The sequence below is a fragment of the Aspergillus nomiae genome, assembly GCF_001204775.2.
Source record: "Aspergillus nomiae NRRL 13137 chromosome Unknown contig00137, whole genome shotgun sequence".
Taxonomy (NCBI): domain Eukaryota; kingdom Fungi; phylum Ascomycota; class Eurotiomycetes; order Eurotiales; family Aspergillaceae; genus Aspergillus; species Aspergillus nomiae.
In genome coordinates, this window is record NW_015378192.1 from 1 (window position 1) to 23,863 (window position 23,863).

A 23,863-nucleotide genomic window follows, 5' to 3' on the forward strand; every position below is an offset into this window, starting at 1 on the left:
ACTGATGCACACCCAGTCGTGAGCTTGACTCTGTATAGAAATGAGTAAATGGAGAGGCTTCCGGCTATAAACTACCCAGCGGCAACCTACCCCGTAATCTTGTAAATTTGGGGTTTTTGCTTTATTTTCGGTACCGAAAGTATTGAACAGGATGTTGCAGAAAGTTTGAACTTCTGATAATTCAAGTACGCATCCAGTATGCGGGCTTGTGAGTGCTGTTATGTATCCCCCAGGGAGTACATGAAATAGGCAGAATAGCCCTATTCCGGTGTGGCTGCAGAATAAGGCCAGGAGCTTGGTTTGGCCTTTTCACGGATGTGTGTACTCTAGATTCAGTCCTGAATCTAAACCTTTGCAACAGCGTGCCTGTATACCTAACAGTGCCCTCCTGGACCGAATTTTTACTTGGTGGCACAATAACTGTAGCCCTAACTTCAAAAACTGAACATTGGCCTCCTGATCAGTGGTGACTTCCTTCCCTCTTAACAGCTGTTCTACATTGATTAGGTTCCCTACACGAGTTCGTTCAAGTAACTAACTATCTGCTAGCAGCAGGGCGAGCGAATAACATTCTTCCATTGGATGGTCAATTCAGTCGAATGAAGTAGACACGTGGTTTAGATCCTGCAATCCATCAAATGTATGGCTACCTCGCTGAACTCGCTGGCCAAACTGCTCGCTTAAAGATCTCCGACTTAACAAGTACCTTGTTGTACTACTTGCTCACCGTGTCTCCCTCGTTTGTAGACAGACCTGGACTGGGCTTATCACTACTAAAATCCGCCTGCTACGCTCACTTTTCTCCCACCCCCTCATCTCTATTCCGTCTGGTAATTTCTACTTGCTACTTGATAGCAGTAAATTTATCTTTCGGGCTGGTCATCAGGCCATCGTTTGCGTCTATTCCTAGTTTCCTGAACGAATGCAAGGCTACTAATAGATTGATTGATAACTCAGGTACTAGGCAGGGCAGTGTCGTTTCATATACTATTTCCATGGGTTAGTGTCCACCTGAGTTTGTTCATGCCTTTTTGGTCCAAGAAAAAAGACTCGACCAGATAGAGGGATGACCTTGTCGGCTTTACTACCTGCCATATATGCCTGTCTAGTTTAGTTACTGGCTTGAAGTTTCAAAGGACACACGGGAGGAAAACATGGAAAAACAAAAAGAAAAGACCGTCCCAGGTGAGGATCGAACTCACAACCTCCTGATTAACAGTCAGACGCGCTAACCAATTGCGCCACCGAGACGAGCTGTTGCATTCCAGCGAAATCTTTGGCATTTTGATCCAAATAAAAGAAACGCCATGGAAAACCTCTATGACCAAGAGTATAAGCGTTGACTGGAATCCATATTCAGTTCAGCATCTATTTACTCCCACGTATGTTGACTTTGATCACACAAAGAATAACTCACAAACCTGTTAGCTTCTATATATGCTATGTACAGTATATCTCTTACTACCAGTATTATGATATCTGCTTAGCCATCACCGAGCGAGTTTAGATATGCTTTACTTACGTTACTTTCTTTATCTGTTACCCAGTCTTTAGCTTGACTTTGAAGTATAGGATCATTGCCTTTTCTCAACATTACTCGGGCTGTGAGTCTTGTGCTTTGTCATCATAGCTGGACAAATCGCTATTACCCCCGCTACTAATAGCATATAAGCGAACAGCGTTACAGGTAGTATACATTCCTTATACAATCGTCTATACAGATCTATTGGAACTCAATGTACATATATCACTGTGTAATCACATCAGGCTTGTTCGCCCCCCAATCTCTTGACTGCCCTCACCGTTAGGCATCTCACCATTCCGGCCCACTACAAACTCACGGTATATCGCCTGGAGTCGCCGTCGCTCTGTTGGACTGAGTGAGCTACGTGTTGTGTTGAGTGACCGCTCCATGTGCTCCCATTTAATAATAATCTCTTGACGAGGCTCCTCCTGAGTGGTCTCGTTTGTGGCAGTAGTCGTAGCATTGGCTGTGCCTTGCGCAATCTGCCGTTGGCGTCGCCGGGCACTCTTGATCGCGTCGAGCTTGGCCGCAACAGCTGCAGGTGGAGGCATAGATACTGCTCCGTTGGCCTGCTCTGATGTGGAGTAAAGAAATTGGATGAAGGACTTTGTACTGGTACTCGTCGACTGCTTGGTATTACTTTTGGCTGCTGGCTTATCAGCATTGTGATCTCCGAGAGCATCATGGACAGCTTCAAGGTGGGCATTATATACGACGGCTTGAAGATCAGCTCCAGAGAAGCCCTCTGTTCTTGCAGCGACTTCATCTAGGCGAGCGGCAACTTCGTCGCTCATCACTAACTTCGAACTGACAGCTTTGATGATGTCAGCACGATCTGTGTGGTTCGGCATATCGCAGAGTAGAGACTTGTCAAGACGACCCGGACGCAGCAGTGCAGGATCAATCAAATCCGGCCGAGAAGTCGCGGCGAGAACGTAGACTCCAGAAAGCCCTTCCGCACCATCCATCTGTGTGAGCAGTTGGTTGACCACGCGATCTGTGACACCCGTGGAATCATGACCACGCTTGGGCGCAATACTGTCGAATTCATCGAAGAACAAGACACAGGGCCTAGCAGCTTGAGCTCTTTCAAACAGGTCTCGTACGCTTTTCTCACTCGCACCGATATATTTGTTCAAAATTTCAGGACCCTTGACGCTTATGAAATTGAGGCCACACTCGCCTGCTACCGCACTGGCCAGAAGGGTTTTCCCGCAACCAGGAAAGCCATAGAGCAACAAACCAGACCGTAGACGCAGGGGACACTGTGCAAAGATGGGAGCGTACTTGGTAGGGTATTGGAGTGTCTCTAAAAGCATCTGGCGAGTCTCGTGCAGGCCACCAATGCCGGCAAATGTTGTACTAGAAGACGTGAGAGTAACGTTACGAAGGGAGGCCGGTGTGAAGCCTTTGATGGCATTTTCAAAGTCGTCAGCACCGAGGGTGATCGCCTTTGATGTTCCGGATAGCTCTTGGACAGAGCGGATTAAAGCCTCATTTCTCGCTCGGGAGACGAGTAGAACCAAGTCGCCAGGCATAAATCCATCCGTTTTACCAGCAAGTTCAAGGAAATCTATATCCCGACTCAAGACAAAACCGTCTGCTCCAGCAGAGCTCGGGCGGCTATCTGGATTCGAGGGATCTAACCATGAGCCCTGGGTAGATGCACTAGCTTCTCGTGCATGGCCGTTCGTAGTGATACTGGCACCTTTATCTTGACTTGTCAGCTGCTCCAGTACCTTCCGTCGGCCTTCTTTATCCGGAGCCCTGATGTGAATAATTTCACGGGCAACATGGCCTCCGACTATAATGTTATTCAACGACTCCTTTGACTGCGCAGTCGCCAATAAAACCACTGAAGAATTCATGGAGCAGTATTCTCGCACCATAGAACAGATCACTTCACTGTTCTGACGGCTGCGGCCATTATCTCCTCCAACCTGTAGCTCCGTCTCCACCGGACACAGTTTATCGAGATCATCCAGGATCACGACTGACTGTCCCCCTAGGCGAGAGCACCAAGAAGCGGACATGAAAAGGCGGTTCAAAGTCTCTTTTATATTGGAGATTCGAGTCTCATCAGTGACGAGTTTGCGACAAGAGAAGTATTTCACATTGAAGAGGTGGTCTTTTCGAAGTCGATGTGCCAGGAGATGGCTAAGCTGTGTCTTTCCAGAGCCAAGTCCGCCCGTCAACAAGATCGACGACGACTTAGTTAGGTTATCAAGAGACTGTGCGATGATCTTATCAATGCCCACCATCTCTGGTACAACAGATGGTATTGTATCCTCCGTGGGCATAGGGGACGAGCCTTGATCCAGAGGTCGGGGAATTTCAGACTGTACTTCAAGTGATAGCTTCTGTTCTGATCCCTGCAGCCACCCGAATGCTGGTTCTGAAGCGGCCTTTAGGGGAGGATCAAATCGGATTATAGCACCATCAAATGCAGACACCGTTGTCTGATTATCTGCTTTCGGGAGAACCATTCCATCCGTCAAAGGTCCCGACAGTAGTCCCTTCTCTGAGCCAGGGCTACCATATATTACCTTTATACGCTCGGCTAGCGCATCCTTTGCAGCTGCGGTATCAGCACCAAATTTTAACCCATCCTTCTTCTTGGATGTGTCGCCCATGAAGGGATAGACCTTGATTGACTTGACAGCGGATTTTTGCAATGGTGGAGGGGCTGCTTCAACACGGACGATGCCACCTACCATGCCCTCAGCACCAAGAGCGGAACACAACAGCGTAGACATAGCCAAGTGCTCACTGTGCGGAGCATCTACCCAAGGAAGCAATTTGGCAACAAGTCTTGTGGTGGGAGCACCGGCCTCGTTTGACTTTTGTTCTGCTTGATTCAATTGTTGTTGAGGGTCAAGCGGAGGTTTCAGGCCGGAAGGTTGAACGACGGTGATGCAAGCCCAGTTGGCTCCACGAAGTTCGTTTGACGCAAGTAAATCAGGCTCTACCCAAACACGGAAGCCCTTGTTGATATCATCTTCTGACTCTCCATCGAAGTACTGCTCAGAACACTGTCGATCAATACCTCTGAAATAGAGACATCCTCTACTTGTCGAGTCTGATTTACTCTTGGTCCGCGCGGTGCTTCCGCTACTCCTCCCTCCGACGCTTCTCCGGCTGCTCCCAGTAACACTCCTACTGTCCCCTCGGGTCCCTCTTGTATTCTTGGGACGCACTTTCGGAGCAACAATAACCTCCGCGTCGGGTGCTATTTTGGCGAATGGGGAGGTGTCCGATGGCGCGGGCGTAAGAGACGTAATGACAATATTGGCGGTGGATGTCGGGGAAAGATGCAGCGCAAGAGGATGCATATGGTCTGGTTGAGCCACGCTGTATGTTGGATTTGGAAGAGCCCGAATTTGAGACAGAAGGTTAAGCTCCAGAAAAGTTGCGTGCAACTCAATGACTGTGGTCAATCAGTAAATGCTACCTCAGTATTGTCGAAGGTGAACACCATACTTTCCCAGTCCTCAGGAGTTAGAGGTTCTATATTGATGGTATGCGCTACCGGAGGGTCCAAGTGAATGAATATTCCGACCTAGCATCATATTAGAATACCTAGACGTATAGGGTAAGAGTTAATGAGCGTAGCGTACTCTTTGTCCTTCGGTAAGGCCCAAGACTCTCCCAAATGTAGTATCCAATTCAACAGTAGAAATGTCTTGTTCTCTAGAAGAGGGGCCGCTATTTATGCCATCCTTTCCAACAACTGGCGCAAGCTTTCGCTTGCTTGGCATGCCTGTCCACCCCAGATAACATGATCGCTGTGTCGAATTGCCGCTGGCCTTTCCGGATGTAGGTCGGTATTGCAGCTCGACAATCACATTTTGTGCAGCCTGGCAGAGAATTAGGTTTTCCGAAGTCAATTGACATCCACAATAGATGAGGAGCTAGCTTACACTGTTGGCATTGACTAGCAGTGCAACCAGCGACGGCGGTAAGTTCACTAGACAGTTCTTTAAAGGTACGAGGGCAACTTCGGCCGTGGTGGAGGGTTTTTTGGGCGCCATTCTCGGGCGCTGACAGGGTATGCGTCTTCTGTTTTAAAGTAGCAGAGAGCTCTTGAAGAAGAGAGAAGACCGCAGCTCATTATGGCCCCGGACATCGACTCCGCAATCAAGCGCCCGCCATGCGCCGTTCGCCGAGCCGGCCGGCCCATAGGTTTCGGACCGAGGCTTATTCCGCTCCGATACACGTGCATATATCACTAGTATTTTTTGAGACTAGTGTAATATATGGAATGGAAACGCGTCGGTTTCGTGTCGCGACGTGTTTTTGCGCCTCAGGTTGCTGGGTCTAAGGTTGCTGGGGTTCCGAATTTGATCCACTACCAACTTCTCCGAGAGAACACCAAAAGTACGCCCGCCGCTTCCTTCTGCCCCCCAGGTCGATGCGAGTTTAGTACTGACGCCATTCGCATCACTTGCCAGTTAATTTGTCGACTAAACTGGCTCATCCCATTGTCGCATCATGGCTTTGCTTCAGTACCACGCTCCTGTTGACTATGCGGCGCAATTGGACGCCTTCAAGGATTTCCTCACGCACTTCAAAACATTCGAATCAGCTTCTGCATCCGCTGCGACTGAAGCTATCGAAGACTTGCACATTGATGGAGACCGCACCAGCGATGAATATGACTTTATGGATGATGCAGAAGATGAGAATGGAGCTCAAAGAGAAGGATCAAGCCGCAGGCGCCGCGAACCAAAATTGAAATATATGCAGATGCTCCAGGATGTGGCAGACCGCGAGCGCACAAATATTCTCATCGAACTTGATGATCTAGCTACCGTGAGTACTCGACTATTTGTTCTTCGACACAGTGGCTGACATGATCGCAGTTCGAGAAATCACTCCCGGAGGACGTAGACCTTAAGCTTGTTGAATCCGTGCAGAAGAACACCCAACGCTACGTTGATGTTCTCTCACAGGCTGCCGATGCTGTCATGCCCAAGGAAACCAAGGAGATCACGTATGTGGTATAATCGAATGTTTGGGCGAGCCCCAAGGCTGATCGAATACAGATTCAAGGATGATGTACTGGATGTTATCATGTCACAGCGTGAAAAACGGAATGTGGCCATGACAATGGCCATGGAAGCCGACACGGACACAGCAGCAACGCCCTCGATCTTCCCCCCTGAATTAACCCGTCGATACACCCTGAACTTCAAGCCAATTACTCCCTCCGGATCAAGCAGTGAACGTGAATCCAAAGCCCTTGCCGTTCGAAATATACGGGCGGAGCATCTCGGTGGCTTGATCACTGTCCGCGGCATAACTACTCGTGTCTCGGATGTCAAGCCAGCCGTTCAAATCAATGCCTACACTTGTGATCGCTGTGGGTCTGAGGTCTTCCAACCAATCACTACGAAATCATACCTTCCTATGACAGAGTGCATGTCAGAAGAGTGTAGACAGAACAACTCCAAGGGACAGCTGTTCTTGTCTACTCGTGCTTCGAAGTTTGTTCCTTTCCAAGAGGTGAAGATTCAGGAGATGGCAGATCAGGTCCCCGTCGGTCATATTCCCCGCACAATGACTGTTCACTGCCATGGCAGCCTGACACGACAATTGAACCCTGGTGATGTGGTTGATATTGCAGGAATCTTCCTGCCCACCCCATACACGGGATTTAGGGCTATCCGTGCTGGATTGCTGACCGACACCTACATGGAGGCTCAGCATATTACGCAACATAAGAAGTCATACAACGAACTTGCGATGGACAGCCGGACTCTCCGCAAGATCGAACAACACCAGAAGTCTGGAAACATGTATGAGTACCTGGCACGCTCGATTGCCCCTGAGATCTACGGCCACCTTGACGTGAAGAAGGCCTTGCTTCTTTTGCTCATTGGAGGTGTCACGAAAGAGATGGGCGACGGAATGCACATTCGTGGTGATATCAACATTTGCTTGATGGGTGATCCTGGTGTTGCCAAGTCTCAGTTGCTGAAATATATTGCTAAGGTCGCTCCTCGAGGCGTGTACACCACTGGCCGAGGAAGCAGTGGCGTTGGTCTCACGGCCGCCGTGATGAGAGATCCTGTGACGGATGAGATGGTGCTGGAGGGAGGTGCATTGGTCCTGGCGGACAATGGCATTTGTTGCATTGATGAGTTTGATAAGATGGATGACTCTGACAGAACTGCTATCCACGAAGTAATGGAGCAACAGACGATTTCGATCTCGAAGGCAGGAATTACAACCACTCTCAATGCTCGCACGTCTATCTTGGCAGCTGCCAACCCGCTGTACGGACGGTATAACCCACGTGTTTCTCCAGTCGAAAATATCAACCTTCCTGCCGCCTTGCTTTCACGTTTTGATGTCATGTTTCTCATTCTCGACACGCCTTCACGCGACTCCGATGAAGAACTGGCACACCACGTCACTTATGTCCATATGCATAACAAGCACCCCGAAAATGAAGATGCGGGAGTCATGTTTACGCCTAGTGAGGTTCGCCAGTACATTGCGAAGGCACGTACCTACCGGCCTGTCGTTCCTGCCTCCGTCTCGGACTACATGGTTGGTGCGTATGTAAGGATGAGGAAGCAACAGAAGGTCGATGAGAGCGAGAAGAAGCAGTTCGCTCATGTCACCCCACGTACTTTACTGGGCGTTGTTCGTCTTTCACAGGCCCTCGCTCGTCTTCGCTTTAGCGAGGAGGTTGTTCCGGAGGACGTGGATGAGGCACTGCGTCTCGTTGAGGTCAGTAAGGCGTCTCTGTCTAATGATGGCCAAGGAACTGCGGACCAGACTCCCAGCAGCAAGATTTACCACCTCATTCGCTCCATGTGGGAGAGCGGTGCGGCAGCCGTGGGTGAAGATGGCGAGCTCAATATGCGGAGGATCAGAGAACGTGTGCTTGCTAAGGGCTTCACTGAAGATCAACTGAAGGTGACCATCGACGAGTACGACCAGCTAGGAGTAAGTATTTCCAACAAAACCCCTTCTTGTTGGTTTCGACAGTTGCTAACATGGTGCTTCTCCCAGATCTGGCAAATTAATGGCAACGGCACACGGCTGATGTTTGTTGGTGGTGATGCGGATATGGATATGTAAAGAAGGGTATTCCACCATAGTTCTCATTGAAAAAGAATATCTAATGTTTACCTGCCATGAGTTAATCGGGGCTAATCGCGTCTTATCGTTTTTGTCTATTGTCCCGAATTGATGATATTTCCAGAGGCTAGATTTGGCACAGGTGTTATGGTGCATAGTGTTTCTCAATGGAGTCCAGGACCAATATATACCTCAATATGATTTCCAATTGAACCAGTGGAAAACAGAATCAAAGTCTCAATTAGAGCTCAGGTTAGGGAACGACAAACTGAAGCCATAGCGCTAAGGTCAACAAAGGAATGTAGATCAACTCTGACAACAGCCATCCAATATCGAATTACTAGGTACGGCTTCACCACCCTCGACCACCGCAATATCTACCTGCATAGTCACCAATTCCCACCCACCATCAAGAATCTCTTACACCTCGCACCTATTCTGAATTGGCACCTCAGCACACAGATTCGGGCCCGCTCCGAACGGATTATCGCAGAGCGTATTACACGAAGTTGACTCGGGAGTGAAGACCAGGAACTGGTAATTGGGTATGTTCAACCGGAACTGTTTGGTGATATCATTGTTGTTCGTCGACGCCTTGTAACCCGCGCGACAAGCACAATGGAAGCGGGTGCCCGTGTTGATGCACGAGGTCGTGATGTCGCAGTTGTTTTGGCCCGACAGAGGGTTACAGGTGCCGCAGACGGGCCTGGTGGGATTGGCCAGGACAAGGGAGGAGGTGGCCAGCAGGAGGCTGGTGAGAATAGAGAGGGTTTGCATATCGGTGGTTAGGTATGCGTTATCAAAGCTAGAATTGAGGAGAGTATATAGAGTGTAAGTTGAGAAGTGGGCTTCGGTATAAGCTTTCACTGAAGATTGGAAGCTTTTGCTTGCTTGTCTGATGCTCTATTTCGGCTTGAGTATGGTGGTTTCCTTTGCTTCTTATATACCACGCGGCGGATGACTCGGTATGAAGAGATTGGAACCCAGCCGCAGCTAGTTAGGCGTCCAAGTACGACCTTGGGAATGGATTGAAGACGAAGACACTATTTTCCAATACATGTCTCTCAACGTGTAGCCTTTTTGCATCTAGAGTTTGTCAGGTGAGCTGGGAGCCACAAACTGGCGTCTTCGGATACGAGCTCTGGAGCATGCGACAAAGGAATCAGTGGCATGGTGTCGAGCTAAACCATTGTGGCATTCGCTGAGGCGATATTGCGGGGGAGAGACTCTCGGATCTTGAGTCTAGACTTTGCAACTACCAAGCTTTGGCTCGGTATATTCTTGCCGGATACATCTTCCGATGTAGTTGTTTTCTAAAAAAAAATATGGATGACGCAAGTGGCAGGGAAATTTTTTTTGAGACGTCGCTCTTGAGTTGTCAGCACTCAAGAACCCTTTTACGTACTATTATCATTGCTTGTACCGTGGTTGGGTCGATATAGGAGGCTGTCATTTCCGCATGGGATGTTAGGTTCGCTAGGCATGTTCGTTGCTGCCGCTCTCGTATACCAGCGAGGTGCCATCCTGGAACATGGCGAATGGTGGCGAGTTCATAGCGAGGAACCTGAGTCAATGACTCTTTCTTTTCTATGTACATGATAGATCGTGTCAATGGTTTGGCTCTCAATGCTGTGCTCACCTGACTGCCTCTTGTCTCCATTGGCCGTCGTTGATGAATGTACTATCTATAGTGGTTCTAGGCGAGAGGGTTCTTACGTGAAGACTGCAAAACCAAGGCAAGAAGCTAAATTACGATACTCTAAACTCTAAACTTGTGGTTTATAGAAGGCAACCGACATGAATGGCTAGCGTGAATCATCTATCGCGAGACATGAAGAAAATCTACAGATGCATCTTCGATTGTTCCGGCTCACCGATCAACTCCAGAAAACTCTCATGAACCTCATCAGTGAGGTCACTGGCCTGCATGCTCCTGCCCTTCGCCTCAAAAGCGCGGCGAGAGCACTCTCTTGTAATCCCACTGCCTGCCCAGGCTGCAAGCAGCAAGGTTGTGGCAGGGGACATTCTCTTGTCCGATGACTCAAGCTCCGCCTGAATGTCCTGCTTACTTTGCGCCTCCTTTTGGTTATCTTCTTCACCGGAATCCCAAAGTCCGTTATGATAAGCCGCTCGCCAGGCCAGGAGCGTGCCCAACGATCCAGTGAGCGTGTCTCCCTGGCCTCCACTGCGCTTCAATCCTCCGACGACATCGTTGATGATGCTCGTTACACCGTTTGAGATCACATCGTGCGGTCCCTTCTGGATTATCGTCACACCACCAAGAGCTTGCGACAACTTCTCACAGGCTTCGGTTTCTCGCTGGTCTTGTCACCGCTATCTGACTCGATCTGCGCCATGCTGGGAACCTCGATATTCAACGCCTTGGCCAACCGGCTGAACTCGTTAACGTTAGGCGTCAATATGCATTCCTTGTATCCTTTAACAAGATCCGGTTGCTCTGTGACAAGCAGCAGTCCGTCGGCATCTAAGACAAACGGTATTGAGCGGGACCGCGCCTCCTTCAAGACCTCTGTGACCACTTTCAGCGTAACCCCGTCACGGCCCAATCCCGGTCCCACTACTAGGGCATGGAGGCGAGATAGCATTGCCACGATGGGGCTAGCAAGCTTAAGCGCATCAATCGAACTGGGGTCCTTTACAGACTCGCTACTTGGTAGTAAAGGATGAACCATTAGGTTCGGGGAATAAGACTTGATAACCTGCATAGACTGGTGAGTCAAGGTATTCAACGCATAAGCCAATTGAAATGGCACAGCATAAGCTTACAGTAGCTGCAGATCGTTCACAAATAACATGACTCTGCTCTTTGTCAGGAACCATCGCATGAATGGTGAGATAGGTTCAGGCGGCCTACCATATCGCAGCCTACAAAGCTTAGTCAATGTAATCACCCTCATGGTCATTACTTCAGTCACATACCTAGTCGTGCCGAAGCCATGGAAGAGAAATATGGAGCTCCTGTGTAACTTGACCTGGGTCAATACGACTTGTACGTACTCGCGCTGGAGGAGTGGGCATACTCTAGTGATCCTCCAATAACGGCAACCCGTCCATGCTGGCCTGCGCTTACTATTAATGCAGAGTTCTTATGCTATGGTACGATAACATGGATCGCCAACTGTGGACTAAGGAAGACTAACCTTTGTGGAATTTCTCCAGCATAGGCGGCACAATCTTGCGTACCTTGCTGAAGAGAATCTTTGGCGAAGTAGTTATATGATGAACATCCATGATAGATTATATTACAGAAGCTTGCTATTCAATTGAGAAGAGTCAACACATGGAGCAACAAAGAGGATGTTGATCATAGAGGAGAGAAGTGTAAGAGAGCAAGAGGGGAGGTGCAAAGAGAAGCAGCAAGCACTAAGAGGACTATGGCCTGTGATGTCACCGCCTACTAAAGTGGGGCTGATCCGGAGATAAGAATCCTGTCCATGGATTCCAATTCTCATACAAATTCAAATAAGCATAACATGTAAGAATGACGCCTCTCTCCACCTAGTAAACAGGACGCAAAACACCGGATAGGGTTATGGAAGGGAAAAACAAGATAACACTAAGAAGAGCAGCGTTGCCACCCTATCTATCAACACCATGACGCTCGCTAATGCACAGAAAACATATCATAAACAGAAGTTGCCCTGAGAGAGAAGAGAAACTAGGAAATAAGGGGGAAAAGAAGAGATGTCATATGTAATGCACCCTCGGGTATTTCTCGCTGATGCTCCGTTCCAAGCCAAAAGAAAAATGTGCCGAAGAAGTTGAATAAAAATTACTGACAAAGAAAAAGCGAAATGAAGGGAAAAGACTGCGTTATAGCCTCAGCGTCGTCGGGATGCCAATGTAGAGAGCTTCCTCTGGCGCTCCAGCTTCGCTTGCTTGGCTGCAAGTTCCGCGCGCCATTCTTCTTCATCTTCTTTCCTTGCAACTGCCAATGCGGCTGCTTCTTCCTCCTCCACATCATTAAATCCGCCTTCCATATCCGATGATGCATCGGAGTAGTAGTCGTCGTAGTCCTCTGTGTAATCTCCCTCGTCTTCTTCGTCTGTTCCAAGATATTCGTCCATCCTAGATCGTTTGCTCGCTCGAGACTGTGCTTTCCGGTCGCTTGGATTGCTTCGAGCAGGTAAGCCAGCCGTACCTCTGTATTCCGGTGCCGCAGATGGTGTTGGCCTTGCAGTACCCTTGTACGACAGCGCTTCAGGCTCCCGCTTCCTAGCAGGCTTTCCATCACTGGCTTTGCTACCTGCTGCTGGACCAGACGTAGTGCCGAGTTTTCTTGCCGATCGTGCATCTTTTTCCTTCGCTTGTGCTTCCATGGCTCGTTTCTTGCGTTCCATCTTGCTAAGCTTCTCTTTAGGTACAGCCTGATGCTTGAACATGCCCGCTTGCGTTGGGGCTTTCTGCTGCAGTTCCTTTGCTTTTGCCATTATCTCCGCAAACGATCCCTTCGGGGGAGGCTTTGAAGACACCGGAGCTGCTTTTTGTGATGCCGATGACGTTGATATACTGCTCTTTACGGCGGGCCTCGCAGCTGATGTAGTGGTAGAACGGGGCTTAGGAGTTACAGCCGCAGCCATTGGTCTAGAAGGTGGTGGTTTGCTAGATACCTGGGTAAGAGGCTTCTGAGGACGTTGCAGCAGCTCCTCGGCCTTGCGTTTCGTACCTGCAGCATTACTTGTCCGCTCGGCGGCATCGCGAGGGGTCGTGATGGGCCTGCGAGCCTCTGACTTGGCAGTTGACGAGGAGACGGGCGCTGATTGTGTGGTAGAGACTGGCGGTAGGGGAGACGGTTTGCCCGTCTCGATAGATGAAAGAACGGAATCGAGGAACTGCCTCATAAATCAGCGAAACATCACCAGAATAACGGGATCAGGCACTCCTACACTCATCTTGGCGCCTAAGGCAGATATAAATGCGCAGGTCTCGGTAGCAGAGAAGAAGTGATGCGGGCAGATTCACCGTCGGTGGTTAGTGTGACGGATTAACTTCATGACTTCTTCTGTGGCAGAACCTGAAGTTTTAAAGCTCGAGACTTCGAGAACAGCCGTCTTCTCACCCTAGCTCAACCAAAGAAGCTGGGTTGAATCAAAGACGACGCCGAAGCCCTGAGATACACAGAGAATAGACTGACGATGTCGTTAGGACGAGAGCGCCGGCGGTTTAAATAAGTTACAGCGAGTCGCCATCCTGTCTTCTAGAAGCGACTGATCACGTGCCTGACCAAGTCATCCGGAAGGGTTCCCTTAGTAAGAATGCTACCCTCCAAGCATGCATGCGCCACAGGCTCGCTTAGAGGGAGCCTGGGCCACCAGCCACAACCACCAGCCGCAACGCACTTTTCTTGCGTTTTTGGCGATCCGAATCTTCGACTTTCCTCCATCCACATCGCTAACCCTCAGCGAACTCGACGTTTCAGTCTCCGCCCAACTTGCGGTTAAATCGATTGATTCTCTTGTTCACATATTAGACAAATCTGTATGTTTTATAACCTACAGCATCGCGCTGCGCTCTCGATGATCTTGTTGTACCCGGCGAAAGTTCATTTTCTGACAAAGTGATTCTTGTACAGATTCAAAATGAAGCACCTTGCCGCTTACCTCCTCATTGCCCTGGCTGGCAACGCCACCCCCTCCGCTGAGGACATCAAGAGCGTTCTCTCTTCCGTCGGCATTGACGCCGATGAGGAGCGCCTCCAGAAGCTCATCTCCGAGCTCGAGGGCAAGGACCTCCAGCAGGTTCGTAATACGTTGGGTGATAGAGATCTACAGGGCGCTTACTGACCATCTACTCACTACAGCTGATCTCTGAGGGTGCCGAGAAGCTCGCTACCGTTCCCACCGGTGGTGCTGGTGGTGCTGCCCCCGCTGCTGGCGGTGCCGCTGCCGGCGGTGACGCCCCTGCCGCTGAGGAGAAGGAGGAAGAGAAGGAGGAGTCCGATGAGGACATGGGCTTCGGTCTCTTCGACTAAGCGTCTTCACTCGTGCGAGCATCGAAGAATATGTGATATCTCGTGGGGGACCAGAAATCTGGCAGTCATTCGCAGTATTGGGAGGGAAATGGCCCATTTCGGTCAAGTCTGTTTGTCTCAGGCTTCTCTGATGCAGTTACGAATTATGCATACGTGAGCTGAAAAGCTCCTTGATAGCCAATACAGATTATCTGACCTCCACGAATTATTCCATATCACGTAGATGCGCGTAAGCCGACTAGCTGTCTATCAGGTATCAATTATGGGGCGCGAAATTGTATTACGCGCATTAAATACATAAGGAAACCTAGCCACTTGTAAGCCCCGGTTAATCAGAGCGATAAAACATATGATTGAACAGCCAATGATAACGGCCATAATCTCCAACGTCCATTTAAATTTCCCGATCGGGAAGTATAATATAGGGCTAGCGGCATATAACCCTATAGCCAGGAATCCACAACGGGTCTAGTTTCTAGGTTTACAACCCTAGCCGTCGCTTAGACGAATCTCAGCCCACCTCCCAACCGCAGCGTCGAGCACAAGAGTTGGCCCGACGAACGTTTATCAGCGACACGCCACGACAACCCACTGTCCCTTCGCTTTCGAGTGCTGTTCGAAAAGCGACCTTGAGAGGAACACCCGCAAAAATGGCTGACACCGAATACGTGAGTGCATATCCGTCTGGCATGAGTAATCTTACTTGAAAGACTTTTATACTAACGTGTATTTGTATTAGAACGCTGAGGAGGCTGCCGGTACGTTGACGAGAGAACCCTTTCCCTTCCCTGCTACCCGATAGAGAAATGCAAACCGTTTTGTGGAATTCGTTTACGATGGGGCGTACGGATGTTTGGATATAAATGGATGAGCTTTGGAGCGAAGGGGGGCGAAAATGAATCCGGCAAACGCGATGCAACGGGAAATCACCGAGGAATCCATCGAACAAGGCGCTGACTGGTTATCGGTTTACAGCTATCAAGGCCAAGAGAACCTTCCGCAAGTTTTCCTACCGCGGTATTGACCTCGACCAGTACGTGACAACTTGAAGAAACCCCGGTACCACCTACTCCCGACTCCGAATGAGCGATATGACCGATGGCATCTAAGATACGATTGTTTATCCTCGTGGGAGTCGGGTGTAACGGATGGAAATGTTTGCAAAGGCGCCGTTTCTGACATGGACGTATCACAGGCTCCTCGACCTCTCTTCCGAACAGCTCCGCGATGTCGTTCACGCCCGCGCTCGCCGTAGGTTCAACCGTGGCCTGAAGCGCAAGCCCATGGGCCTCATCAAGAAGCTCCGTAAGGCCAAGCAGGAGGCTAAGCCCAACGAGAAGCCCGACCTCGTTAAGACTCACCTCCGTGACATGATCATCGTCCCCGAGATGATCGGCTCCGTTGTCGGTATCTACTCCGGTAAGGAGTTCAACCAGATCGAAGTCAAGCCCGAGATGGTTGGCCACTACCTTGGAGAATTCTCCATCTCCTAGTACGTTCTACACCCAGTTCTATATTCTTTTGCGTGAAGAATCATAGTCTAACAACCACACAGCAAGCCCGTCAAGCACGGTCGTCCCGGTATCGGTGCCACCCACTCTTCTCGTTTCATTCCCCTCAAGTAAAGAAGAAAAGCTTTCTGGAGTGTCGCGTGGAGGATTGGGCGTCCGGTTGTGTTGGGAGAAGAAATCAAAAGCGATGGATACCATTTGTGCCTATTTGGGTTCATCCAACTTGTATGTCAAGTGCGGGTCAGCTGTTTGCATCTCAATATAAAGGTCTTGTCGGCATGTGAACGAACCACGGATTCCTACTCCCATGACGAGGAGATCTTCAGTCCTTAGCCCTAAAGGGACGAGGCAAGACCACCTGTTCCCTTCCCTACTTATCTAGGGAACGGGGTCTAATTTAACGATTTCTTTTTCTTTCACATAGATTGTTATCACTCGTATCTCGTATGAATTTTTTTTCGTTACGTCTTGGCCGCCGTAGCTCTGGTGTCTTGGTTGCATTTGGCATATATAGTCAACATTTTGACATATATCCATTCGATACAACTTCCACCCAGCACCCAATATCTGCATTTAATGCAAGCTGCGCTTGGACCCAATACTTATGCCGGCACCTAAGTTACGAAGCTAATGCCGGAGCAAACTGGTCCCAAGCTAAAGGCACAGAACTTCCCCACGAGAGAGCCGATCCACATTAACATTCTTTCTCAAGCACCGTATCGACAATTAGCTCAACCTTCTCCCACTCCTTCCGTATATCATCTCCCCTGTCCTTCGGTTCCTTACCCCCCTCAAGCCTTTCATTCACATGATTAAATAATAACCTGACAATCCGCTTAAAGCTCGGCACCGTACAAGCCTCATCCTCCAGCTCCACAAGCCGACTCAAAACAGACCAAGCAAGCAGCATAGGCTCCGTTTCCATATTTGCCAACCTAAGCAAACTAGCATCCCCATCCGCTCCATCATCCAGGAAAACCGCCACCCTTGCCAGTACATACCCATGCAACTGACGAACAGGATGCCGCTCATCCTCATAAACAACAGGATCCACACGCAGATACCGCACAGCAGCCTGAACAAGCCCAGAGCTGAAATCCTGGTCTGCCAGCAGCGAGGCAATCAACTCATCTCTCAGCGAGACGAGAGGCTGCTCGGTAACGGGCCAAGGGCCAATCTGTCGTAGGCGCTTAATGGATGATTGGAATCTCTCGGCCGTTTTCTTGGGGTCAGTTGCCACGGCTGAGGAGCATTCGTCCAGAAGCTCGTAGATTTCTGTTTCTGCGCTTTCGATGGCGGAATGGTCATACTGTGATTCTGGACCCAGGAAGCTGTGTGCTGGCGCTACGAGGTCTTTTGCGCATTTGGCGCATTGGCAGTCGAAGTAGTATCGCTCGCGGAGTTCGGAGCGGCGGAGCCGGACTGGGTTTGTGGCGTCGACGTAGGAGATGAAGATTTGCTCGCCTTGTTGGATGGGGCGGGTGGCTTTGATGTAGAGGTTGTCGCCGTCGAAGCCGACGGCAGCGTTGTAGTTGCAGCTGTGGTTGATGAGGGCGGCGTAGGGGTGTAGGTAGAGGCCCATGCGGTCAGAGACAATGCTAGTGAGGTTGAAAGAGTTTAATTCCAGCTTGGTTGATAAGTCAGTAACAGCTTGGGGACAGGTACGGTGAGAGCTGGGGCTGAGATGGCTTGCTCACTTTGGCGCCGAAGGCGGATATCGTTTCTTCCTTCATGTCTGTTCCGGAGTAAGCCTTGACGGCCTTTGAAGATAAGGCGATACGCTCCCATTGCTCGGGGCTCTGGTCACGGATTTCTGAGATGTGAGTCTCGAGTTGGGAGAAGAGTTCGAGTTCCTCGTTGGTGTACTTTTGACGCTCACTGCGCACGATCATCCGTAAAAGAGCCCGAGCATTGCTCGGCAAAATACGAGGGTTTAGATTCTTAAAAATTGCACACTCGTGTGCGTGAGCAAACTTCCAATCCTTCCTTTGGCATTCCTGGTATGTGTGTCAGTGGCCGGTGTTGGATTAATGTGTAGCTTGGAGTATAGACCTTGTCACAATACTTCACCACTTTGCATCCGGTACAGTTTTTCAATGAACCACCATGGTGGACGGGTTTGTTCCCAAAGCATCCTGAACATGTGTCACTCAGTCGCGGCGTGTCTAACACAGCTACAAAAGGGCTGGTAATATGCAAAACATCCTCCCCAATTTTGATGGTGTTTGAAGCAAAAAGACCTCTTCCCAAACCACCAGGTGCTGGACCTGGTGTAGCTTTAGTGTGTACAGAAGGGAGAAGGGTTTCTAGAGACATGATATTCTGGGCTTATTCAGCAATAGTCTGGGAGACAGTCAACTAAGTTGCTATATATACTTGTCTCCTTTGGACCCATAGCAGATTGAGATAGTAGACACAGCTAAAAGGTGAACTTGGGGCAATCCCGCGATGCTTAGTCAGTTCATGTTAGAGGACCGTTGAACGACTCCCCAATTGGGACAATACAACAAGACTACCAAGAAGGCACGGTACAGAGGAGAGAGGTATTGATCACATAGTTCAGAAATACTATACACAAGTGAATCGTAACGATCAATTCAGAAGAGGCGCACGGGTGCTTTTCTCGCTCAAGCACAAAGCCTGCCTACTGGGAGGAATCATAAATGGGTAACAACAACAACAAAGAGAAACAAGAAGTTCCACCGAAGTACATGAGCATGGCCACCTTTCCCGTCAAAGGTGGCCTTGTCAAGGCCAAATAAAAAGTCTATCAATGTAGAGTAGAGCCTTCTCCACTACGCCAAACCAGACGGTTATTCCGTGCCTTGAAAAAAATAACAACATCAGGTGATTATTAAGTTGACAAAAACTTTTGTTATAAGATCGCAATGCTGATTTACAGAAGCTTTCCGCCGGCGAACTCAGACCAGCTGCGGACCTCAGAAGGAATACCCTCGGCACGGGGCAGCTTCTCGCTCATGGCCTGGGCAAAGAGGAGAGCAGTCTGCAAAGGAACATAATTAGCATCAATGAAAAGCAGGCAGAGACGTTGTGTGTTTGACATACCTTGGTCTCCATGAACAGAGGAACGCCGAAGTCAACGGCGTTACGTCGCATGACGTAGTCCTCATCAAGCAGGGTCTTGCCACGGGTCTTAGCAAGGTTAAAGGTACCACGGATGTTATACTTCTCGAAGACCTCGCGCAGTGCACGCTTGTCTTTCTTAGGGAACTCGATCACCTGCACGGAAACACTTTCCTTGGCAGTGGATTCGATGTGATCCTTAACAGAGGGGCTAGCGGCAAAGAAATTGTAGCCCAATGGCTGAAGATATTCAACAATCTTGGCCAAAGCGGGGTTCTTGATGTCACCACCAAGAAGGATACCCTCACCGGGCTCGGGGACACGGAAGTTCATGGTGGACTGGAGGGATGCCCAGTAGGCGTCAACCAAGTCCTTACCGAAACAAGCAATCTCACCAGTACTGGACATCTCGACGCCAAGGAAGGGGTCAGCACCAGCAAGACGAGTCCAGCTGAACTGAGGGACCTTGGTAGCGACGTAGTCACGCTTCTCGGCCATGGGGTCTACAGGCTCGGGAACGTCACGGCCAACAAGGGCCTTGGTGGCAGTATCGATGAAGTTGGTGCCCAGAACCTTGCTGACGAAGGGGAAGGAACGGGAAGCACGCAGGTTGCACTCAATGACCTTCAGCTCAGGCTGGGCACCTTCCTGGTCGGCCTTGATAATCTGCATGTTGAAAGGACCAGTGATGTTCCAGGCCTTAGCAACCTTCTCGGCTATCTCCTTGACGCGGCCCATGACCGACTCATCGAGATAAGCTGGGGGAAGAACAAGAGTGGCATCACCAGAGTGAACACCAGCTGGCTCAACGTGCTCACTGACGGCATGCAACAGGAGCTTACCATTAGAAGCAACAGCATCGACATCAATTTCCTGGGCGCCTTCAATGAACTTGGTGATAACGACAGGGTGGTCAGGGGAAACAGCGCTAGCATTAAGAAGCTTCTCCTTGAGCTCATCCTGGCTATAGATGACGTTCATGGCAGCACCAGATAGGACATAACTGGGGCGGACCAGGACAGGATAGCCAACAGACTCGGCGAAACGCTCTGCATCAGCAACCGAGGTGAGTTCCTTCCAGGCAGGCTGGTCGACACCAATGCTATCCAGGATCGAAGAGAACTTGTGACGATCCTCAGCCTTGTCAATATCAACAGGGTTAGTACCAAGAACGTGGGCGCCACCGGTCTCCTGCAGGCGAAGGGCAATGTTCTGTGGCAGTTGGCCACCGACAGACACAACGACACCACTGGCAGTCTCAAGTTCGTAGATATCCATGACACGCTCGTAGCTGAGTTCTTCGAAGTAGAGCTTGTCAGCAGTGTCGAAATCGGTAGAGTAGGTCTCCGGGTTGTAGTTGATCATAACGGTCTTCTTGCCCATGTTCCTGAGAGAAAGGGTGGCGTTAACTGCACACCAGTCGAACTCGACAGAGCTTCCAATACGGTAGACACCGCTTCCCAAGATGATAATACCATGGTCATCGAAAGTGACATCATGGGAAGTAGCGTTATAGGTAGTGTATAGGTAGTTAGTGTCTGCGGGGAACTCAGCAGCAAGAGTATCGATCTTCTTAACCCATGGGGTGATACCGAAGCTCTTTCTGCGAGCACGGACATCGTCCTCGGACGCTCCGACAAGGAGGGAGATCTGCTTGTCAGAGAAACCAAGCTTCTTCGCCTTGAGCATGGTCTCCTTCTGGATGCCGAAGAGGCTGCCAATTTCCTTAATCTCATTCTGGCAGTCAACGAGGTTCTGAAGCTTGTAGAGGAACCACTTGTCAATCTTGGTCAGTTCATGAACCTTATCCACCGAGTAGTTCTCGTGGAGCATAGCCTGGCCGACAGCCAACCAACGGCGATCGGTAGGGTTCTTCAAGACATCGTCCAAGTTCTCGAACTTGTCACCCTGGAAACCAAGGTACTGAGGGTCAACCTGACGGATAGCCTTCTGGAAAGATTCTTCGAAAGTACGACCAATGGCCATGACCTCACCAACCGACTTCATAGCGCTTCCAATATCCCGGTTGACATGCTGGAACTTGCTCAAGTCCCACCGGGGGATCTTGGTAACAATGTAGTCCAAACTAGGCTCGAAGTTCGCGGTAGTGGTCTTCGTCACAGCGTTGGGAAGCTCGGGCAGAGTATGGCCCAGACCGATCTTCGCAGCGGTGTAGGCAAGAGGGTAACCGGTAGCCTTAGATGCCAAGGCGGAAGAACGCGAGAGACGAGCGTTGACCTCGATCACACGGTAGTCCAAGCCATCAGGTTGCAAGGCATACTGCACGTTACATTCACCAACAACACCCAAGTGGCGGACGATCTTAATGGCAGCCGTACGAAGCATGTGATACTCCTCGTCAGACAAAGTCTGACTGGGAGCAACGACAATACTGTCACCAGTATGGATACCCAGGGGGTCGAAGTTCTCCATGTTGCAAACAGTGATACAGTTGTTGTCAGCATCACGCACAACTTCATATTCGACCTCCTTCCAGCCTCGGAGGGACTTCTCGACCAAAATCTGAGGAGCAAGGGTCAAAGAGCGGGATGCCAGGTTCCTCAACTCCTCGGGGTTGTTGGCAAATCCAGAACCCAAACCACCAAGAGCATATGCGGAACGAACGATGATGGGGTAGCCAACTTCCTCGGCAGCCTTCAAAGCCTCATCAACAGTGTTGACAGCGATGGACTCGGCAATGGGAATGTTGATCTCGTTCAGTGCCTTGGCGAAAAGATCACGGTCCTCACTAGTCTCCAGGGTCTTGATGCTCGTTCCCAGAACCCTCACACCATAGCGTTCGAAGATACCCATGCGGTTCATCTGCACACCCAGGTTCAGAGCGGTCTGTCCACCGAAGGAAAGGAAGATAGCGTCCGGTCTTTCCCTCTCAATGACGTATGTGACATATTCAGGAGTAACTGGAAGGTAGTAAACTTCATCTGCGAGCTTGTGATCGGTTTGGATCGTTGCGATGTTAGGATTGATCAAAACGGACTGCACTCCAGCTTCCTTAAGAGCCTTCAGAGCCTGGGAGCCTATAATGTTCGAAAACCAACGTTAGTTGCCGGTATTAAGGTATAACATTCCAACCGTGCCATGGTTTAATAGTTACTCGCACGAATGCAGAGATCATTCAATTGGTGCAATGAATAGACAACAGTCGAGGCCGTTTCGGATAATATATATGTACTAGACTCTATGACTTACCGGAATAATCAAACTCTCCAGCCTGTCCGATACTCAGACCACCGCTACCAATCACAAGGACCTTCTTCACATCGACCAGATTGCGACCTGGCTTTACGATGCCGCTGGCAAGGTAGCTTTCAGCGGAGGGAGCATTTGTCGACTCCGAGGCCAGGCGGGTGATAGCACTCGAGAAGGAGCGAAGTTGCTGTGGTCTCCATGGCGAAGGAGTCTTCTGCTGCAACCGGAGACTTGATGCCGCCGAATGGGCAGTAGTCTGGGAGGAAAATGGGCGCAGAGCAAGTGTGGATCGGCGAGATTCAGCCAGACAGCGCTGACGCAGGAGGGAGGCCGTGGCCTGCCCGCAACGAGTAGAGAGAACCATTGCGCACGGCGCTAGTATGGGAAGGGAAAGGGGAATCTAAGAGTCAATTCCCGGAAATATCCAAGACGACGTATGGACTCTACTGCCGTTGGTCTATATGAGTCTGCCTTTTGGCACCCTGTTGTCCCACTTTATGCCACACACCCAGTCAACAGGGGAGGACTAAAGACAGAACGGGATGAATGGCCAGGGAGTTGGGGGAGAAAATAGAGTAGTCAGAGGGAAGAAGTTAAAAGAAAAGATGGAAGGCGGAAAAGAAAGGTTAAAAAGGTCTTGGTTGGGCGATGAGTCAATGCAGTCCAGTGAGCACTTCTGGAGACACCAAGAAACCAGGATAGACGACATGGAACCCCCGAAAACGCGAAAATGCCCCAACCTCCAGGCCGATAAGAGCTCCGGTGTGCGGAGCCAGCAGCTTTTTTGTCTTTTTTCTCTGTCTCTTTTCCCCATCGGGATGCGGAAGAGCCACCGCCTGATACTGCCACCAATCAGCGGTCCATCCTAGGGCTGCGGTAAGTGCAGGAGATCATAAAGACCAGAGCTGCAAAGGACACTAGACACTCTAGTTCCTGACGGCGCTAACTCCTTTCCGCCTAGTTGTATGAGTCAATGGCCTACTATGGAGAACCGGGTATGGGGACGCTGGATCTTGAATAATGATAACTCATAATGCCGTCTGAGATATTGGAGATTATAATTTATCATGACCCATTGCAATTGACCCTTACCATCAATGGCTTGGTTGACCAGCCAAATCCTCCCCTCAATGGCTCTGAAAACCATGGCCAATGGCTGTCAATCCTCGCACAGAAAAATTTTTTGACTAAATTGCAGATCAGCCCTCTTTGCAGGATTCTATCAGTTGAATTGGTGTCTCCGCTACTCCGTACAGGGCGCTCGCTACCGCGCTAATGGCAGCTAAGCACGGGAACACCGGCATTCGGAGTCCCCACGTTATCTCTTGGAACCAATGTTGGCATACATTGCCAGAAGTCCACCCCTACGATTATTTCCCATCGAATCATGATTTCTTTGACAAGATAAGATGTACTATCTTAGTTCAGGGTTGTGACTAGCTTAGGTTG

General features: G+C 49.9%; 9 protein-coding genes across 9 annotated transcripts; 3 read left to right on the forward strand and 6 right to left on the reverse strand.

Annotated features, from left to right (window-relative positions):
* Positions 1 to 1,758: 1,758 nt before the first annotated feature.
* Positions 1,759 to 5,556, reverse strand: pex1 (AAA family ATPase peroxin 1; the record flags this gene model as incomplete). Its single annotated transcript, XM_015551326.1, has 4 exons — positions 1,759 to 4,952; positions 5,006 to 5,084; positions 5,143 to 5,382; positions 5,446 to 5,556. The coding sequence occupies 4 exons, from the start codon at positions 5,554 to 5,556 to the stop codon at positions 1,759 to 1,761; spliced, it is 3,624 nt and encodes a 1,207-aa protein (XP_015406812.1).
* Positions 5,557 to 6,016: 460 nt separating this feature from the next.
* ANOM_006070 (DNA replication licensing factor MCM7) lies at positions 6,017 to 8,825 on the forward strand (the record flags this gene model as incomplete). The annotated part of the gene is made up of 4 exons (XM_015551327.1): positions 6,017 to 6,337; positions 6,388 to 6,518; positions 6,571 to 8,482; positions 8,549 to 8,825. 4 exons carry the CDS (start codon positions 6,017 to 6,019, stop codon positions 8,615 to 8,617), a joined length of 2,433 nt encoding a protein of 810 aa, XP_015406813.1. The 3' UTR covers positions 8,618 to 8,825.
* Positions 8,826 to 9,037: 212 nt separating this feature from the next.
* Positions 9,038 to 9,394, reverse strand: ANOM_006071 (putative adhesin; the record flags this gene model as incomplete). Its single annotated transcript, XM_015551328.1, has 1 exon — positions 9,038 to 9,394. One exon carries the CDS (start codon positions 9,392 to 9,394, stop codon positions 9,038 to 9,040), a length of 357 nt encoding a protein of 118 aa, XP_015406814.1.
* Positions 9,395 to 10,459: 1,065 nt separating this feature from the next.
* On the reverse strand, positions 10,460 to 11,869 carry ANOM_006072 (ATP-dependent (S)-NAD(P)H-hydrate dehydratase; the record flags this gene model as incomplete). Its single annotated transcript, XM_015551329.1, has 7 exons — positions 10,460 to 10,873; positions 10,921 to 11,337; positions 11,405 to 11,437; positions 11,493 to 11,503; positions 11,558 to 11,604; positions 11,659 to 11,698; positions 11,779 to 11,869. The coding sequence occupies 7 exons, from the start codon at positions 11,867 to 11,869 to the stop codon at positions 10,460 to 10,462; spliced, it is 1,053 nt and encodes a 350-aa protein (XP_015406831.1).
* A 590-nt stretch (positions 11,870 to 12,459) lies between these two features.
* Positions 12,460 to 13,653, reverse strand: ANOM_006073 (uncharacterized protein; the record flags this gene model as incomplete). The annotated part of the gene is made up of 2 exons (XM_015551330.1): positions 13,525 to 13,653; positions 12,460 to 13,470 (listed from the first exon to the last, which is right to left on the reverse strand). The coding sequence occupies exons 1-2, from the start codon at positions 13,528 to 13,530 to the stop codon at positions 12,460 to 12,462; spliced, it is 1,017 nt and encodes a 338-aa protein (XP_015406815.1). The 5' UTR covers positions 13,531 to 13,653.
* A 363-nt stretch (positions 13,654 to 14,016) lies between these two features.
* On the forward strand, positions 14,017 to 14,814 carry aspf8 (ribosomal protein P2). The gene is made up of 3 exons (XM_015551331.1): positions 14,017 to 14,116; positions 14,211 to 14,376; positions 14,439 to 14,814. Exons 2-3 carry the CDS (start codon positions 14,218 to 14,220, stop codon positions 14,607 to 14,609), a joined length of 330 nt encoding a protein of 109 aa, XP_015406816.1. The 5' UTR covers positions 14,017 to 14,116; positions 14,211 to 14,217; the 3' UTR covers positions 14,610 to 14,814.
* Positions 14,815 to 15,259: 445 nt separating this feature from the next.
* On the forward strand, positions 15,260 to 16,234 carry ANOM_006075 (40S ribosomal protein uS19; the record flags this gene model as incomplete). The annotated part of the gene is made up of 5 exons (XM_015551332.1): positions 15,260 to 15,277; positions 15,349 to 15,367; positions 15,585 to 15,642; positions 15,805 to 16,101; positions 16,165 to 16,234. The coding sequence occupies 5 exons, from the start codon at positions 15,260 to 15,262 to the stop codon at positions 16,232 to 16,234; spliced, it is 462 nt and encodes a 153-aa protein (XP_015406832.1).
* A 580-nt stretch (positions 16,235 to 16,814) lies between these two features.
* Positions 16,815 to 18,436, reverse strand: ANOM_006076 (S-adenosylmethionine-dependent methyltransferase; the record flags this gene model as incomplete). Its single annotated transcript, XM_015551333.1, has 3 exons — positions 16,815 to 17,747; positions 17,818 to 18,117; positions 18,173 to 18,436. 3 exons carry the CDS (start codon positions 18,434 to 18,436, stop codon positions 16,815 to 16,817), a joined length of 1,497 nt encoding a protein of 498 aa, XP_015406817.1.
* A 250-nt stretch (positions 18,437 to 18,686) lies between these two features.
* On the reverse strand, positions 18,687 to 23,509 carry ANOM_006077 (carbamoyl-phosphate synthase (glutamine-hydrolyzing) CPA2; the record flags this gene model as incomplete). The annotated part of the gene is made up of 4 exons (XM_015551334.1): positions 18,687 to 19,124; positions 19,187 to 22,242; positions 22,415 to 22,814; positions 23,507 to 23,509. 4 exons carry the CDS (start codon positions 23,507 to 23,509, stop codon positions 19,017 to 19,019), a joined length of 3,567 nt encoding a protein of 1,188 aa, XP_015406818.1. The 3' UTR covers positions 18,687 to 19,016.
* Between the last annotated feature and the right edge of the window lie 354 nt (positions 23,510 to 23,863).

Excerpts from the sequence above, each read along its gene's own strand:
- aspf8 (XM_015551331.1), top strand. The coding sequence starts at position 14,218 with ATGAAGCACCTTGCCGCTTACCTCCTCATTGCCCTGGCTGGCAACGCC. Across the intron at positions 14,377-14,438 it reads AGGGCAAGGACCTCCAGCAG|CTGATCTCTGAGGGTGCCGA; the intron begins GTTCGTAATACG and ends TACTCACTACAG.